Consider the following 17,838-nt stretch of genomic DNA (forward strand, 5'->3'; position numbering starts at 1 on the left):
TCACAGCGCCCGTGTGCGTGATGTGCGTGACGCTGTGTCTGCGGGGCCTCGGGGGCGCTTTGAAACTATGGCTGGGTGGAAGGCGGTCTTGTGGCTTCGTAGAGAGAGAGTCTGTCCTGTGGGCTGTGCAAGCCGCCAGAGGAGAAAGCGGCCCGCCCACCCCGTCCGGTGTGCGGTCCCTGCAGCCCCTCTCTTTGGCTGCAGATCTGCGGGGCCAGGTGGTGGCATCCTGAGCGTTGCCATGGCGACAGACTGTGATGTCTCAAGCCCAGGACCTGGAACTCATAGCACCTCTGGCCGTGAGCTCATGGCGTGAGGGGCTGGCTGACCACCTTGGACAGGGATGGGCCTTGGCTCCATGGCTCCATGACCTGTCCGAGGGGCATCTGTTTCCAGGCCTTGCCCTGCCATCTCTTTTCCCAGCATTCAAACCTGAAGGCACCAGTTAACTTTGCCGCCCCGGTGTAAGTAGCCCTGCTGGGTTTCTATTTTGGTCACTCTATTCTGCTTCCCGAAAATTCCACCCGCCTGCACTTCTCATTGGAGAAGATGTTCTCTCGCTGTTCCCGTTTTCAAAAGTGATCTGTCGGCGGCTGCTTCAGACTTGGCTGTGTGAGCGTCTGTGAGGGCGGGCGGCAGGCCTGCGGGAGGAGAAGGCGCTGGCAGAGACCACCGCGCCGGCCCGTGTGCGATTTTAAAATAATCCTTGACTCAGTTCTGGGGCAAATGGAGGGATTGGGAACATTCCAGAAGGAAGGAGCCAGCGTCTGCGGTTGTCGGGGGTGACCTGCGTCCTGGGTGAAAGGTGCGGCTCCAGCCGTCCCTGCGTGGGAGTTGAAGTGTCAGCTCTAGGAGAGAGCCCCTTGCGTGAGAAGCGGGGCTCAGCGGGGCTCAGCGGTGGCTGGGGGGGCAGGGAGCAGGTTGCCTGAGCCTGAGTCCCGGCTCTGCCACTCAGAAGCCCTGCGACCTCTCTGAACCTCCCTCCTGCGGTTCTGGGAGACAAGTGCAGGAACGCGGGGCAGATGAGCAGAGTGAGTGGTGTAGACGGGCGAGGTCAGACCACGGTCTCCTGCTGCGTCACTCACACCTTAGTAGGGTTCGGTGGATGTGCTCCCCGGGAGCCTGCAGGAGAAGTGCAAAAGGTGGAAGGAGGGTGCGTGGCTGCGTGGTCTCCCCATTCCCTGTGCTTGTTTCCTTGAAGATTTATTGATTTATTTGAAAGGCGGAGTTACAGGGAGAGAGAGACAGAGAGAGAGATTGATTGATCAATTGATCTTCCATCCAAATGGCCACAATGGTTAAGGCTGGACCAGGCAGAAGCTAACAGCCTGGAGCTCTGTCCAGGGCTCCCACATGGGTGCCGGGGCCCAGGCACTGGGCCAACTTCTGCTGCTTTCCCAGGCGCATCAGCAGGGAGCTGGATCAGAAGTGGGGCAGCCGGGACGCGAACCAGCACTCCTAAGGGATGAGCAGCGGCTTAACCCACTGCGCCACACATTTTCTGTGGGCCCATAGAACTGGAGTGAAAAAGAGTTATTGAAATGCTGACCAGGTCCTTTTCTTCTTCCATAGTGGGCGAAAGGCAGCATTTTCACTTAAAGATCATTCTGTCAGTAATAGTGCCAGCAGTGACCCAGGAGGCCCCGGGAAGTGAGACTGCTGTGTGCTGTGGGCTTTTTGTGGGTTGAATGAATCCTCGGGTCGGTGTCATCACCGACAGCATCCGCCCCGCCCCCACACGACACCAGGCTGTGGAGTTTCCCCAGGTCCTATGGCCGGGGGTGGGGTCTGCTGTACCGGGCTCACCTCCCTCCGCTGACGGAGCCCTCTGCATAGGGGGCCTGGGCCAGCCTCCCCCGCAGTGTTTTCCTGCGCTCTCTGAGCGTGGCCAGAGAGCTCCTTCAACACTCAGGGGACCTAGACAGGCACCGCCCCCCAGATCCTGATGAAAGGAGGGTGGTGGCAGTGACACCCCTGGAGGCTGCGTGGGGACGGCCTGGTTACCTGCTGGGGCCGTCTCTCTATTGTTCCAGGTTTGTTGCAGTTGTGGGTGGTGCTGGCAGTGGTCTCTGGGCTTCTGCCGCACACTGGCCGTGCGTGCTGGGCAAGGCTGACAAGCGTAGCACTGTGGGTCTCATTTGGTGCTAGGGCTAGGGCTAGGGTTCTAACCAGGAGTCTGGAATTCCAACTGGATCTCCTACGTAGGTGCAGGGGCTAAAGCACTTGGGCCATCTTCCATTGCCTTCCCAGGTGCATTAGCAGGGAGCTGGATCAGAAGTGGAGCAGCCAGGGCTCAAACAGCACTCATATGGGATTCCAGCATCGCAGGTGGCAGCTTCACCTGCTATGCCACAGCTCCAGCCCCCACTCCTTTCTAGCATTTGCTCTTCCATCTCCCACCTCCTGGCTCTGACGCAGCAGACCCCGTGTGGCCATGGTAGAGCTGTCTGTCTTGAGTGTGGCGGGGGTAGCAAGCATGTTTAACACGAGGTGGGAGTCCTCAGATCCCGCGTCTGTACAGTGAGTGATGCCTCAATACCGAAGGCCCCCAGGGCGGGGGCAGTGAGCCCCGGCTCCGTGCCAGGGCCAGCCGCTGTGGCTCACTTGAATTTAGCACCTTTTATTTTTTCTTCTATTTCTACCCTACCTTCTATTTAGAGAGGTGACACTGATTTTCCATTTGTGGTAGTGGTGTCAAGTTTCCTTGCAAAATAAAAAAGAGATTCATGTGAGTGAATGTCAATAGAAATATTAAGTAAATAATATTGACTGTTGGTGCAGGGCCAGCACAAGGACCGTGCAGGTGGTCAGGAAGGGAACTTTCTGGAAGCCCTCCTGAGACAGTTGTGGGGTTCTCAGCTGAAAGTGGCTTCACCCAGTGCCGCGTGGACGCGGCGGCAACTGCGACAGAGCCGGCTCTCTGCGAGGTGGCGGAGACAGGGAATCCCACCTACTGAGGGAGCGTTTTACCGGCATGCTGTTCGGGAGTCTGCTGCCCGGTGCCCGGGACTGAGTGAAATGACAGTGATTCATTGCTTCCAGCTCCTCTGCTTGCCGCACAGCAAGGTCTTAGGGAAAGAGAGAGACGCTGCGGGCTTGATGGGAAGCAGCGTAAATGCCTTAAATCCTTTTAAGCTCAGCAAAGCCAGGCTTTCTGTTCTCAGGCCTGCTGGGCTGCGGGAGCCTTTGTGGCTGCATTCCCCGGCCGTGCCCGTCGGCCCCGGGGCCTGCTCCCCATAACACGCAATGCGGCGTTTCTGATAAGGCTGGGGTTTTTGCCAAGAGACTTTGGGTGCCTGGTTCTGCTGGGTCACGGGGCAGTGGACACTCAGAATGCTGTCAGGCGTGGATTTGCTGTGGATCTCTTCCTAGATTAAAAGTTGATTCTCTGTGACCCACTGGGAAGGAGTGTGGCTGCGTGTGTGTGTGTGTGTGTGTGTGTGCGTGCGCGCGTGGGCACAAGTTCAAGTCCAAGTGGACATTGTCAGCTTCACAAGATCTCCAGGCCCCAGCGACTAACCTCAAGAGATTTTCAGAGGCAGGAGCAAGCCAGGGGTCTGATCCAGTCCCTGCCGAGGACTGGGGTGGGTGGGGACTTTTCCAAAGCCACACGGCTGGTTAGTGGTGGAGGAGGACCAGGGTCTCAATTTCCTGCTTCGTAAACCAGAGTTTCATTACCACATTATCAGGTTACGTCACTCCCACCACCACTTACAAAGTGGAATAGCGTCTTTGGGGAATTATGTTTCGCTGCATGGTCCAGAAGTCAGGCAGGCTCCTGTCTGCCGTGCGCGGTCCCCTCCCTGGAGGGGTAGTCACCGGCACTGGGACCTGGCAGAGACCATGACAGCCGCGTGCCGTGTGCACAGAGCCCTCTCGCCTGGTTGTACACTGCGTGCTGTGTGCGTCTCGCTTTCTCCTTTAAAACCAAACCTCAGCATTGCTGGTCTCCGCGCAGCGGGCGCTTTCCAAGCCTTTTTGTGGCCGTGTGAACACAGCAGCAGCAGCTTGCCAGTCTCTGTAGGTGGACTCGAGGTTGTTTGCAGCCTTGGGGGCTCACGGAGGGCTGCAGGGATCAGTCTCGGGTGCTCCCTTCTGCACGGTGAGCGGCAGGAGCGGTGTCTGGGCGTGGCCGAGCTGGCTCCCAGGGCGCGTGTGTTTGAGATGTAGACGGACGGTGCCCGGTCACCCTCCCTGGAGATTCTGCTCATCCACCTTTAGGCTCAGGTCTCAGTGTGAGTGGGGGCAGAGCCGTTGAGGCAGAGGCCACAGGAGGTGCAAAGGCCCCGAGGCAGGAAGGAACCTGATGCTTTCCAAAAGTTTAGAGTCCAGAAGAGGGAGAGGTGAGAGAGTAGAGAGAGGCAAGGCTGGACAAGCAAGCAGGACCCAGCAGGGCTGAGCCAATGGAGGAGGTCCTTTATCTTCACTGGGTGAGCTGTGGGAAGCCAGTTTTGGGGTTTTCTCCTGAAGCGGGGCACTGTGTGGCTCCCACCTGGTCAGCTGAGCTGGACAGAGAGGACACGAGGAGGTGGAAGCCTGCCCGAGTGGTCCCAGGCCCCCCCGAGACAGGAACGGGTTGCGAGGCCTTAGGAAGCGGCTGTGGGTCTGGCCCGCCAGGCCCTCAGTCATGACTTTGACTTGCTCATTCGCTCGGCCTCTGCTGATGGAGGGCCTGTGAGTGCCAGGCACTGTGGCAGGTACTTGGCAGACAATGCTGAACCGCGAGAGCCGTGATCCGAGCCCGGGAGTGCAGTCACTGACTTGCATAAAGGGCCGGGGAGCAAGCGTTTGCCTCTCCTGTCGCAGCTACGGCTCTGCTGCAGGGGTGCAGCTGCGGCCACAGAGCCTGGGGGAACAAACAGGTGTGGCTGTGTGCCAACAAAACTTACTGACAAACGCGGTCCGCAGGGTGGACTGGGGGCTCCTGGGCCGTGGTTTGCCTCGTCTGGCGTAGCAGGCTGAGATTCAGCAGGGGTGAGTGTAGGGAGGACAGGAGGGGTGGGGACGAGCGTGGTGACGGCTGGCTGAGCAGGTGCATGGCAGCTGGCAGGAAGTAGGCGCAGGAAGAGCCTGGAGCCTGGGAGGACGATTCCAGGCGGAGGGCAGGGCGCACTCCAGGACACTGGGGCTGGGGGAGCAGGCAGGGTAACAGGTGCGGCGTGGCCTCTGGGGACAGGTGGGGGTCTTGGGATGGAGGTCTTGCCGACTCCTACGTCCTATATGAAGAGGAAGTTTTTGTGGTGGATTTTGAAAGTGGACATTTTCAGAGGTGGCTGCTTGGGGACCGTGCCGCAGGGGGCAAGTGTGGAAATGGATGGACCCAGGGTGATGGTGATGGTGACAGTGACACTCCAGGTGGCTCAGAGCGGGGTGGACTCATCGGACAGGGGCAGACATGTTTCGGTTTGGTGACAGAGCAGCGAGGATGTGCAGCTGGGTGGGACGAGAGCCCGGCTGAGCCCTGCGGCTGATGGAGAGAGCAGGGTCACCGCAGAGGGGGCTGTGGAGACACAGTCAGGTGACGAGTGCCGGGAGCGGACACTCGGTCCCCCGCAGCCCCGTGCACCCGAACGCGTGCAGGCTTCGCAGGACGGCCGTCCACCGAGGCAGGGCTGGGCGTGGGGGGTGGGCTCTGTGCGGGGGCTGGTGGCCATGTCCTTAGGCGGGTGGCGTGGAGCAGTGCACCTGAGCAGCGTCCTCCAGTGCTCGGTCCTGCTGAGCTGGCAGCACAAGCCCGAGGTGGACGCCCACTGAGATGACAAAGCGACACCACTGCTTTGCTGGTCTGGGGGCCTCTGTCACCTGGCCCTGCTTTCTGGGGGCTGAGTGACCCCCAGGCAGGACTTCCAAACATGCTCATTCTGTGTCTGTGGGTGAATCTCTTTCCTGCCTGGGGCCTCGGTCCCCTCATCTGTGAAATGGCACAGCTGGGGCGCAGGTTGGGGCGAGGGTGGGGTCGCTCATGCTCGGGCGTGAGCCTCTGTAGTTCACGTCCAGTGCCACACAGGACGCCGCGGCCAGTGCAGCGTTCCTCGGGGTCCCGCGGCCGTCTTGTACTTGTAGAGTAGGAGATGAGTGTGTTTCGGGGTCACGACCCACTGGTGGGCTAGGAGACTGATTCGCGGGTCGTGACCAGCGTTGGCACCGGGCAGCCCAGGCAGCAGGGCTGTCAGTGTGTCCTGCGTCGCGTTGGGGGGGGGAGTGAGTAGTGTTCCAGGCGCGGGAGTGTGGGAGTGCCGTCTGCACTGTGAGGTCAGCCACGCGTCTTCTCAGAGTTGTGTTTGAGCCAGAGTGGGGAGGTCCTAGCCCAACTCGTCCTCGGAGCCCGGCCTGCGGGGCGTGGTCCAGGTGGGCGTCAGTTCTCCTTGGTCTCTGTCGTCGGGAGACCTCGGGGGCCGCCAAGGCACCCGTGCTTTCCTCGTGGTGAGGGGCGGACGCTTGTAGCTCGGGGGTCGGCGCGGTGGGGACGGAAGGACAGAGACAGGGGACGAAAGCCGACCTGTGACGGCTCTGCCTCGGGAGTGCTGTTTGAGAGGCTTAAAGAGACCCCTCCCCCTTCTCTTTCCAGAAGAACCGAGTGCACATAAGGCCGGCAGCCCACCCTCCGGACTCGAATACCCCGTTGATGTCTTGGACTGCGGCCTCAAGCCGTACAGCCCCCTCGCCAGTCTCTCTGGCGAGCCCCCTGGCCGGTTCGCAGAGCCGGATAGGGTAGGGCCCCAGAACTTTCTGAGCCCAGCCCAGCCAGCGAGGGCCTCGGGCCCGAGCCCTCGGATCGAGATCACTCCATCCCACGAACTGATGCAGGCAGGGGGTTCCCTCCGCGCGAGAGACGCCGCCGGCCTTCTGCCAGAGCAGCCGCTGGTGGGGGCGGCCGCCGGCCCGAGGTTCACCTTGCCCGTGCCTGGCTTCGAGGGCTACCGCGAGCCGCTTTGCTTGAGCCCTGCGAGCAGCGGCTCATCCGCCAGCTTCATTTCCGACACCTTCTCCCCCTACACCTCGCCCTGCGTCTCGCCCAATAACGGCGGCGGGCCGGACGACCTGTGTCCCCACTTTCAAAACATCCCTACCCATTATTCCCCCAGAACGTCGCCAATAATGTCACCTCGAGCCAGCCTCGCCGAGGACAGCTGCCTGGGCCGCCACTCGCCCGCACCCCGTCCGGCCTCCCGCTCCTCATCGCCTGGTGCCAAGAGGAGGCATTCGTGCGCCGAGGCCGCGGCTGCCCCGCTGCCCGGAGCCTCGCCCCAGCGCTCCCGGAGCCCCTCGCCGCAGCCCCGGGACGACGGCGCCCCCGCGGGCTACCCCCCCACGGCCGGCTCTGCCGTCCTCATGGATGCCCTGAGCAGCCTCGCCGGGGACGCGCCTTGCGGGGTTCCCCCGAAGATGTGGAAGACCAGCCCTGACCCGTCGCCCGTGTCCACCGCCCAGGCCAAGGCCGGCCTGCCCCGCCACATCTACCCGGCCATGGAGTTCCTGGGGCCCTGCGAGCAGGAGGAGAGGAGGAACTCGGCGCCCGAGTCCATCTTGCTGGTGCCGCCCACCTGGCCCAAGCAGCTGGTGCCTGCCATCCCCATCTGCAGGTGAGTGGGGCCTGGGAAGCCACAAGAGTGTGCCTGGTCTTTTTTTTTTTTTAAATTAATTAATTAATTGATTTATTTGAGAGGCAGAGTTAGAGAGAGAGAGAAAGGTCTTCCATCTGCTGGTTCACTCCCCATATGGCTGCAATGGCTAGAGCTGGGCTGAACCAAGCCAGGAGCCAGGAGCTTCTTCCAGGTCTCCCACGTGGGTGCAGGGGCCCAGGCACTTTGGCCATCTTCTGCTGCTTTCCCAGGCCACAGCAGAGAGCTGGATCGGAAGTGGAGCAGCTGGGACTGGAACCTGCACCCCTATGGGATGCCGGTGCTGCAGGCAGAGGCTTAGCCTACTACGTCACAGTGCCGGCCCCTCGTGGTTAGTCTTAGGAGACCGTTTTCTGGTGCTCAGCATGGAATTTCGTCAGATACTCTGGATGTAAGCCCGGCTTTGCCACCTGTAGCCTGAGAGGGCAGTTGACTGCTCCCAGCTGCACTTTGCTCGCCTGTAAGATGGGTATCACGAGTGTTCCTGACTCAGTTGATTGATGCACTTGCTCATATGACCCCTCACATCCTTTCAGTCACTCAGCAAGCATGCAGGAGGCACCCACTGTGTGCAGCTTCTGTGATAGATACTGGGGAGCTCGTGGTGAGCTCAACAGGTCAAGCTTTCGGCCTCCAGGGAGCTGACGTCCCGGGGTGCGTGCATCGAGCCTTCCTAAGTGACTGCCTTCTTGGTGTTTGTTGGCACGTCAGTGCTGTGCCTGGGATTTGGAGGCCCTAGACAGTCTGCAGCCCGTGAGCCACAGTCTCCCCGGAGCTTAAAACCTGGGCAAGTTGAGCAGACGCGTGTAGGCAGCAGCAGGCGGGCTGCCAGCTGTCTCAGGACTGCCGCTGCTGCCGTCAGTCTTGCACTGTGCCCGTGCAGACATTGCTAATCAATCCGGACTCTCTCATTAAGCACCGTTTTTTGATGCCAGGCCCAGGCAGGCCTCACTGATCGTCACTCATTTTTACCAAGCCTCTCTCTGGCTTTGGTTCACTTCCAGGGTAGCGGTAGTCCCTGCCTGGTGGCGTTACTTTCAGGGGTTAGAAGAAATCTGCCAACTCTGAGCACAAAGCAGGATCTCAGGAAAGGAGTGGCCGCCGTTGCGATCGGGGAGCTGCTCTGCAATGGGCTGCCTCCTGGCGAGCCCTGTCTGGGGAGACGGAGCTCGCGGTCGCTGGGGCAGTGCTGGCGCCGTGATGGCCGCCACGGTCAGGGTGTCGCTGAGTGATGCGCTGTGCCTGTCATTTCATGAATGCCCTTGCCAGCCCGGCTCGCTGTTTCCTACGTTCATTTTGGTGACAGGAAGGGGCTGTGCAGAGGCGGGAGCAGGTCCTCCGCCCCCTGTTCTGCCAGGAGGGGCGCTGGGGACCTGCGCCGTCGCCCTTCATCCGTGCGTCACCGTCTCCTCCTCCACCCTGTCCCTGTGTATTTCAGGCAGGTGAAAGCAAACACGTACACAGTGGGGTTGTGCTGCGTTTGTCTGAGACTCGGCTGCTTATAAAACCCTTCCTGCTCCGGCAGCCTGAGCTCCATCCGAATGCGAGTGTCCTTTAGTCTCTGGCAGGTGCCGGCCAGTGAGTTAGCAGGAATTTTCTGTAAGGTGGAGAGAGCAGGCGTTTGGGGAAGCCTCATGTCCCCGCTCAGCGCAGGTATGGGCATGACTCCGCGGGGGGCTGGGTTCAGGTGCAGAGTTGGACGCTGGCTTCCATGGCTCCGTTCTTTTTATTTATTTGAAAGTCACAGTTGCCAGGGGGAGAGGGAGAGAGAGCAAGTGAGCACTTGATCTTCCATCTGTTGGTTCACCTCCCAGATGACCACAATGGCTAGAGCTGGACCGGGCCAAGGCAAGTAGCTTCATCCGGGTCTTCCATGTGGGTGGCAGGGGCCCAAGCACTTGGGCCATCTTCCATTGGTTTCTTAGGTGATGGCGCCATTCTTTTTTTTTTTTTTTTTTTTAATATTTATTTATTTGAAAGTCAGAGTTACATAGAGAGAGAGAAGGAGAGGTAGAGGTAGAGGTAGAGAGAGAGAGAGGTCTTACATCCGCTGGTTCACTCCCCAAGTGGCCACAACAGCCAGAGCTGCGCCAGTCTGAAGCCAGGAGCCAGGAGCTTCTTCCCCGTCTCCCACGTGGGTGCAGGGGCCCAAAGACTTGGGCCATCTTCTACTGCTTTCCCAGGCCACAGCAGAGAGCTGGATCGGAAGTGGAGAAGCCGGGACTAGAATCGGCGCCCACATGGGATTCCGGCGCTGCAAGTGGGCGGCTCTACCTGCTATGCCACAGCGCCGGCCCCAGGCACCATTCTTAAGATTCCATTTCATAGTGGAATCCTCTCTTCAGAGGCAGGCAACATTGTAAATGGAAACCTGGTCGAACCCACTGGGCCTCCTACTAGTTTTTGATACTTCAAAAGATATTGATACAGGGCTATGACTTTTTTTTTTTAATATTTGATTTATTTTATCTGAAAGGCAGAGTTACAGAGAGGCAGAGGCAGAGAGAGAGAGAGGTCTTCTTTCCACTGGTTCACTCCCCAAATGGCTGCAATGGCCAGGACTGGGCCTATCCCAAGCCAGGAGCTTCTTCTGGGTCTCCCACATTGGGGCGGGGGCCCAAAGTCTTGGGCCATCTTCTACTGCCTTCCCAGGCCATAGCAGAGACCTGGATTGGAAGCGGAGCAGCTGGGACTCGAACCCCATATGGGATGCTGGCACTGCAGGCAGTGGCTTTACCCACAATACACCGCCTCCAGGCTAAGACTCTTTTATGAGTCTTGTTTTCAGACTTAAAAATTGTACCTTGCATACGTGGAACAAATAAGAGTGTTTGACACTGAGGCGCTGGCTGCAGGCAGAATCCCGAAGGCCGCGTGGCACAGAGTCCGAGGTAGAATTAGAGGCCCCTGGGTGCTCAGAGACTGGAGGGGAGACGGGCGTCAGGCAGCAGAGAGGCCCAGGTGAGTGAGGAGATGGAGCTGCCTCCGTGGTGACGGCTGCACAGTACCAAGCCCAGCCGATCACGGCTGCTCCCGGCGGCTCTGAGCCAAGGGAGAGAGGACACTTGGATTAATAACTTCTGCCACTTGTGACTGATCGGGACAAGGTGACGCAACCCCATGCACTCGCAGCTGCAAGGCGACTCTGACTACACAGGGCTTCCTTGAAATGAAGCCGATCACTCACACGTTCTCTGCAGTGTCCGTCTGCCCGCCCGCACGTCCGTCTACCCACCAGGGCGTTTTAAGTACATGAGTGGGATAAGAGGCAGTGTGGAGGTGTGAGAGGCGCCCTTAGCGTGGAGCTGGGGGCGCGAGTTGAATCTTGTCTTGCTCTGTGATTTGGGGGTGTGGCTCCGAGACACAGAAGGGGTGGTGTAGGCCTCAGTCAGTTCTTCAATGGCAAAATTCCAGACCCACATCAAGTCCCTGTCCTATTTTTTTTTTTTTTTGGACAGGCAGAGTGGACAGTGAGAGAGAGAGACAGAGAGAAAGGTTTTCCTTTTGCCGTTGGTTCACCCTCCAATGGCCACTGCGGCCAGCATGCTGCAGCCAGTGCACCGTGCTGATCCGAAGCCAGGAGCCAGGTGCTTCTCCTGGTCTCCCATGGGGTGCAGGGCCCAAGTACTTGGGCCATCCTCCACTGCCTTCCCTGGCCACAGCAGAGAGCTGGCCTGGAAGAGGGGCAACCGGGACAGAATCTGGCACCCCGACCAGGACTAGAACCCGGGGTGCCGGCGCCGCAGGCAGAGGATTAGCCAATTGAGCCGTGGTACCAGCCCGTCCCTGTCCTATGTGCTGGGTAGTGTTGAGACCCTGAAACCCAATGCCTGTCCCCAAAGACTGACAGCTTCAGACGTGCAGGTGGATACATCTGACACCATGGCTAAGTCAGGTAGTGATAGGAAATCTGTTTGTTTGAAATAGACAATACGTTGCAGGAAAAAGTAACTCTAGTTCATATTTCTTGGGTACTTATTGTACTCGGCTCGTTCACCCAGGGAGGCAGAGGCATTTGCTCAGTCACCCAGGTGGGTGGACCTGGAGCTTGAACTTGGGTGTAACTCCAGTTATTGTAGTGATGTGTGCTTGTCACTTAACACGAGGAGATCTGAGAGATTGGTCTTGCCTGTACCCAAATCAGACATCTCTCTGTGGTTAAATGTTCAGCACTTGACCTGCTAAGTAGTGACTGTGACTAGAAGTGGCCTTTCCCCAAAATGTGCTGCAAATCAATAAATATTATTTGAAAGAGAGACAAATGCAGAGATCTTCCATCCACTGGTTCCCAAATGCCCACAACAGTGGGGGCTGGGCCAGGCTTACAAGAGGAGCCCGGCAGTCAATTCAGGTCTCCCCCCTGGGTGGTGGGGACTCACGTACTTGAGCCATCACCTGCTACCCACCAGGGTGTGCACTAACAGGTAGCTGGAATTGGAAGCTGACCATGGACTCGATCCCACTGCTCTAATACAGAGGTAGGTGTCCCAAGAGCATCTTACCTGCTGTCTCACATAGACTTTTAATGAGGTTTTAGATGTAGAGCCAAGAGCTGTACTGGCCCGCAGATGCGGTCTGGTCCACTTGCCAGGTGGTGATGGGGGGCTGTGGAGGAGAGAATAAAGTTCTTCCTTGAAGCTGCATGGCAGGTTTGTGACACCTGTGGGCCCCTTGCTTTCCAGCTCAGCCCCACGTTGCTTCTCCCATACTTGCTCCTGTGGAAGAGGAAACATCCTTGTTTTTGAGAGCTGGGAGGTGATGGTGTTGGAAGCATGCTATAACTAACACAGATTGAAAGAGGCATCATTGATTGAGATGTGGGTCACATTAGCCAGATGGAAGAGAGAGCAAAGATCTCTGAGAATGTGTGACTCCTGAACGCCCATCATCTCGTTCTTACGTCCACTGGATGCGATTTCAGAAAAGGGGCCGTTTACATTTATTGTACAGGCTGATGGGTTCTGGTTTGTTGTACACATCACTGACTGCATTTCCTCCTTCAGCATCCCAGTGACTGCGTCTCTCCCTCCTCTGGAGTGGCCACTCTCCAGCCAGTCTGGCTCCTATGAGCTACGGATTGAGGTGCAGCCCAAGCCACACCACCGGGCCCACTATGAGACGGAGGGCAGCCGAGGGGCCGTCAAAGCTCCAACTGGAGGCCACCCCGTGGTTCAGGTAAGGACTTGAGCTCTTCTCCTTTTGTGTGCTGTGTCTGTGGTTAGGTGACTACTTCTGCCAAGCTGGCCAAGCTGTCACATGCCGGGCTGTGGTGAGTGTCTCGGCTTCTCCCTGCTCTGAGGGAGGGGCCCCTTGAGCTTGAATTGTACCAGAAATGCGTGCAGCTGCTCAGAGACCAGAGGAGAAAGTCTTCCTGGCTGGACAAAGGCAGACGTGGGACTGCTGGGCAGGGTCTCCTTCCCCTGTCTGGCCATGGAGGAGCCCCGGGGTTGTGCAGAGCTTTCTGTGTTCACGGGTTTCCGAAGCCATAATTTCAGTTTCAGGCAAGAGATCATTGAGGGAAAACAGGAGGCTCTTGTAAAACAGAAAAATAAGTTAAAACTGCACGTGGCCACCTGAAATAACTGTTATAAGCACGCCGTTGTCTTTTTCCTACTCACCCACAGGGCAGCCTCCACCACTACACATCTGAATACTTGTAGTTTGCACTCAGCTTTTTTAAAAGATGTTTACTTTATACCCTGAGCGTTTCCTCCTGTTTTTTCTTAATATCTTTTATATCTATGGCTTTTGGTTTAACCTCAGTTTTTTTTTTTTTTTAATAAGTAGAGAGGTGTACTTTTTTCCCCTCCAGATTAGAGTTGAAGTAGCTTTTTTTTTTTTTTTTTTTTTTTTTTAAGATTTACTTATTTATTTGAAAGTCAATGACACAGAAAGAGAGGGGAAAGAGAGAGGTCCTCTATCTGCTGATTCACTCTCCAAATGGGTGCAATGGCTGGAGCTGGGCCGATCTGAAATCAGGAGCTTCTTCTGGGTCTCCCATGCAGGTGTAGGGGCTCAGGACTTTGGCCATCTTCCACTGCTTTCCTAGGCCATAGCAGAGAGATGGATCAGAAGTAGAACAGCTGGGACCCAAACCAGCAACCATTTGGGATGCTGACACTGCAGGCAGCAGTTTTACTTGCAAGGCCACAGCACTCGCTCCCTGAAGTAGTTTTCTTAATTGTGTAGTAATCTGAACCAGCCAACCTGAACCTTCAATGTCATGAAGTTAATGCAGCTTTTTGCCTTTAAGTGAAAGTATTCTATGAGACGAACAGGTTCTTAGTCCCCAGTGTGCCTCAGAACTGCCTTCAGTGATTCTTAATGATGCAAATTCTTGAACATTTCCCAGACAACTTAATTAGAAACCACATAACCTGAATAGACCCTAAACCAAGCAACAAAACAAAAATCCCCGAGCCCACAAACCGCCACAGTTGTTTTGCTGTCTCCCCAGTGGAGGACATCTGTGATAACATTGGGGCTTTGAGAAACCTGAGACGTGGCTCTTTCTAAATCCCACCCTGCAGCCACGTTGGACTCTGCGGCTCTTCATTGGTATATATTTTTTTCTTGACCATGGGTCACTTTCTCCTTTCTTGGCTGTCTTGTGATTGTCGGCTGTATTCTGACATTGTGGAGATGGTGCAGAGACACTGCGTTGTGTTACCTTCTTCTACAGGCGGGTCAGTTATGGGCTGGGCACTGTGAGCTCATGTTGATTCTATGTGTAGATCCCTGGAAAGCCATGCACATCTATACCTTGCTGGGGCTCAGCCTTTGAGCGCTCTTAGCCATGTCTCGGGTTGGGGATTGGTTCTAGGCCCTACCCAGGCAGATTTGGGGTAGCCCTTACTCTAAGACAGGTGCCTGTTGCTCTCACATGCGTGTTTTAGTACTTTGGCACTGTAGGTACTTTCCCCCTCTGTGCCAGCCCTGCTCTGTTCCAGTCTCTGCCATGCGTTAGCCTTCCTCTGTGCTCACACAGCCCCCTCCCCACCTTGGCCCCGGACTGGAGGCTCCCTGAGCGCCTTTCTCCTCTCTGATGCCTGCCTGGCCCTACCGATTCCAGCTGCTTCCGCGGCCTGGTGTGCTAAACTCTACCTCCTGTGCTCGGCAGGACCACCACGCTGTGCTGATGCCCCACTCCCTGCGTGTGGAAGGGAAGCTGTCCCGAGGCAGTGAGCTGCTGTGACCCTGGGCTCACCTCTTGTGCTTTCTTTCCCTCAGGGACTGGTCTTAACGTTGCCTGCTGTCCAATGTCAGAAACCAGTTGCCTTGCGTGCTTCTGTTCTTAGAGTTATTGGGGTGGGAGGGTGGTCTGTTACCAGTTACTTGTCACACCCGTACTTGGCTTCTTGTGGCAGGGTCACCAAGCGTGGTCAGTCCTGGCTTGGAGGGTGCTGTGAGACTGCATGTTGGAATCAGAATTTTTACAGGAAGAGAGAGAAAGTTTTTCAAAGCAGGTTAGAGAAAGGGGCTGCTTGAAGAGCCCCCCAGATATGGTGTGAAGCCTCAGAGAACTGGACTTGAGGATCAGCAGGTGCACCCGCTCTGCAGCTGTTTGTGGAGCACCTGCTGCGTCTGTGCCGTGCAGTGCCTGCAATGCCGAGAAGCAAGTAGGAAAAAGAATGAAGTTACAGCCTCTTGTGCACAGAGCACATGGTTTACTAAACAGCCCTGCAGACAGGAGAGCGACAGCTGTGGCAAGTGATGTGAAGAAGTGTCTGGTACTCGCGAAACAGAGGAGTTGGGGGAGGAACATCAGCTAAGATTTCTCCGAGGAAGAGCCTGGGGCTGAGGGTGGATGAGAGGGGCCGGCATGTGCAAATGCCCGGGGGCAGAGGAACATGAAGGACTGAGGGGAGACAGGAAGGGGAGAGACGTGGGGAGGGGCCAGAGGATGTAGGACCTGAGTGGCCGTGGGACAGTTGGGCTTGTATTCTGGAGACGTGAGACACGGGAAAGAAGCGTGTCTGATTGAGCCTGTGACAAAACCCCATTCCAGCTGCTCCGGGGTGGGGAGAGGCCAGGCGGGGTGTCTCGGAGCCCCTGGGATAGGTGGCGTTGTCTTCCCGGGTTCTCGGCCAGGAAAGCCAAGTTACCCTGAAAGAGTCAGAGGGAGGGGGAGAGATCTCCCGTCTGCTGGCTCACTCCCCAGTTGGCCACAGTGGCCAGTGCCAGGCCAAGCCAGAGCCAGGAGCCAGGAGCTTCATCCAGGTCTCCCACGTGGGTACAGGGGCCCAGGTCTCCCATGTAGGTGCAGGGGCCCAAGCACTTGGGCCATCCGCTTTTCCAGGCCATAGCAGAGAGCTGGATCGGAAGTGGAGCAGCTGGGACTTGAACCGGCGCCCATATGGGATGCCGGTGTTGCAGGTGGTGGCCTTACCCACTACGCCACAGCGCCAACCCCAGGAAAGCCAGTTTTTTAAAAAAAGGAAGTGCTTTGAGAAACAGAGTGGCGATGTGGAGATGACTGCTGCTGTCGGCCGGGCCGGGGGGCAGCAGCCTCAGCGGCCGGCCGGCCTCGCTACGCCGCCGAGCCTCGCCCCAGCCCTGCCGTCTCCACAGCTGCTGCTATTTTGGGCCCCACCGCAGCTGCTTCTCCCCTCCCCAGGCTGGGGCCCCGCCCTTCTCTTTTTTCTTCGCCGAACTGTAGAGCTTCGGGTTTTTTTTTTTTCGTGCTCAGTGGTTTCGAGTTGCTCTTTATATAAAAAGGAAATGAATACAAGATCATTTCATTCGCTCTCCTTTGATATAAAATTAAAGATCTGAAAACATGCATGCTCAGCTGTTTTCTCTCTCTCTACATTTTTTTTTTTTTTGATTGTCACTTGATCTTAGAAGAAAGTTTGTTGCAAACCTTAAATGCTCTCGGTCTCATGACTCATTCCTGTAGGGACTGCTTGTGGAGGTCCCACGGGGCACGGGCACAGGGCCCCTGCTAGGGGTGACAGACCCCCACCCTGATGGAGTTCAGCAGCTGCCCCCAGTGGAAGGGAGGGCAGGGTGGCTAGTGAGCCCGTGCTGGCCATGGAGGCCAGATGAGGGCGGCCTGGAATACATGTGTGGGCTCACAGCTGGAGTCGGGAGACGTGATGGCTGATTAAGGAGCTTATCCATTGGATTTACAATTTGGGGGTTACAGATCCTACATGACAAACCATTCTGAGAGGTGGTACTTGGAAGTTCTACCTTATACTGAGGGGGCGGCTCATTAGCTGGGCCTTGGAGCAGGTGCGAGGTGGTGGGAGCATCCTGTGTACTGGGCACAGCATGTGCAAAGGCCCTGTGGTGGGAAGAACTTGATGTGTGTCTGAGTTACTGCGGGGTGGCCAGTGTCGTTCAAGTTCAGCTTGGCAGGCTCAGGCAGAGCAGGGCTCAGGAGCCACGTGAGGAGCCAGGATTTTATTCCAGTGCGGAGAGGGGAGGGATGGACTTTGAGTAGGGAAACAGTTCTGAGATCACACCAGCTTCTCCCTGGGGACTGGATTAGAGGCGTTAGGGAGGAAGGAGGGAAGTTAGGCTGTGGCAAGGCTGGTGAATGACCCAAGGCTGCTGTTGGAGGCAGAAGGCAGCAGTGGGAGGCCGGGAGGCAGCTGCGCGGCTGGCTCACCAGCAGGTGGAGGGAGAAGACGTACAGGAGAAAGAGCGCCTTGGGCGAACGCGCGGAGCTAGTGAGCCGCGGAGAGAGCAGGAGGGGCTTGTGAGCCACCCGGCAGAAGGGTCACGCGGGCAGCTGCAGATCCGAGCCTGGAGCTGGCACAAAGCTTGGCACCTTGTCACCCTCAGGCCTAGGGGGGCCGTCGCCGAGGGCCGAGGGCAGCCCCTCGCGAGGCCCTGCGGCCCACACCTGCAGGAGCAGCCTGTCCCCTCTGTGGGTTGAGGGCGGAGCCAGGAAGAAGTGGACACAAAGGGCCCCGGGGACAAGCCTGTGGGCTTCGGGCTGGGAAGGGAAATGGCTGGGGCGGCCAAATGCCGGGGAGCGATAGTGAGTTGGGGGGCGTGGCCAGGGAGCGATAGCGGGTGATGGGGGCGTGGCAGAGAGCACAGGCGCCTGGCCCCGGGAGGCGGTCACTCTTGGGTCCCCGCAGGCTGTGTCCTGGGGTCTGTGGGTGCAGCTCCGGTGCTGCCTGGCTGGACGCTTGTTTTCCCGAGAGCAGCCAGGACAGCTGGGTCTGCGTCTCCCACTGGGCCATCACCTGCCGCCTCCCAG

At 57.5% G+C, this 17,838-nt stretch overlaps 1 protein-coding gene and 1 long non-coding RNA gene across 6 annotated transcripts in view; one reads left to right on the top strand and one right to left on the bottom strand.

The window, feature by feature from the left end:
- Positions 1–17,838, bottom strand: part of LOC127487350 (uncharacterized) — a 1,183,652-nt gene that overhangs the window by 359,418 nt on the left and 806,396 nt on the right. The gene's annotated exons all lie outside the window — the stretch shown is intronic.
- NFATC2 (nuclear factor of activated T cells 2) overlaps positions 1–17,838 on the top strand; it is a 138,646-nt gene that overhangs the window by 29,178 nt on the left and 91,630 nt on the right. For 3 of the 5 annotated variants that reach the window (XM_008250420.4, XM_051832680.2, XM_051832679.2), the window contains exons 2-3: positions 6,569–7,583; positions 12,626–12,797. In XM_008250420.4, the coding sequence (XP_008248642.1) occupies positions 6,569–7,583; positions 12,626–12,797 (1,187 nt within the window). The remainder of the gene's footprint in view (positions 1–6,568; positions 7,584–12,625; positions 12,798–17,838) is intronic. The other 2 variants (XM_008250423.4, XM_008250422.4) reach the window with 1 other exon arrangement.

This window comes from Oryctolagus cuniculus, chromosome 11, assembly GCF_964237555.1.
Source record: "Oryctolagus cuniculus chromosome 11, mOryCun1.1, whole genome shotgun sequence".
Classification (NCBI taxonomy): Eukaryota; Metazoa; Chordata; class Mammalia; order Lagomorpha; family Leporidae; genus Oryctolagus; species Oryctolagus cuniculus.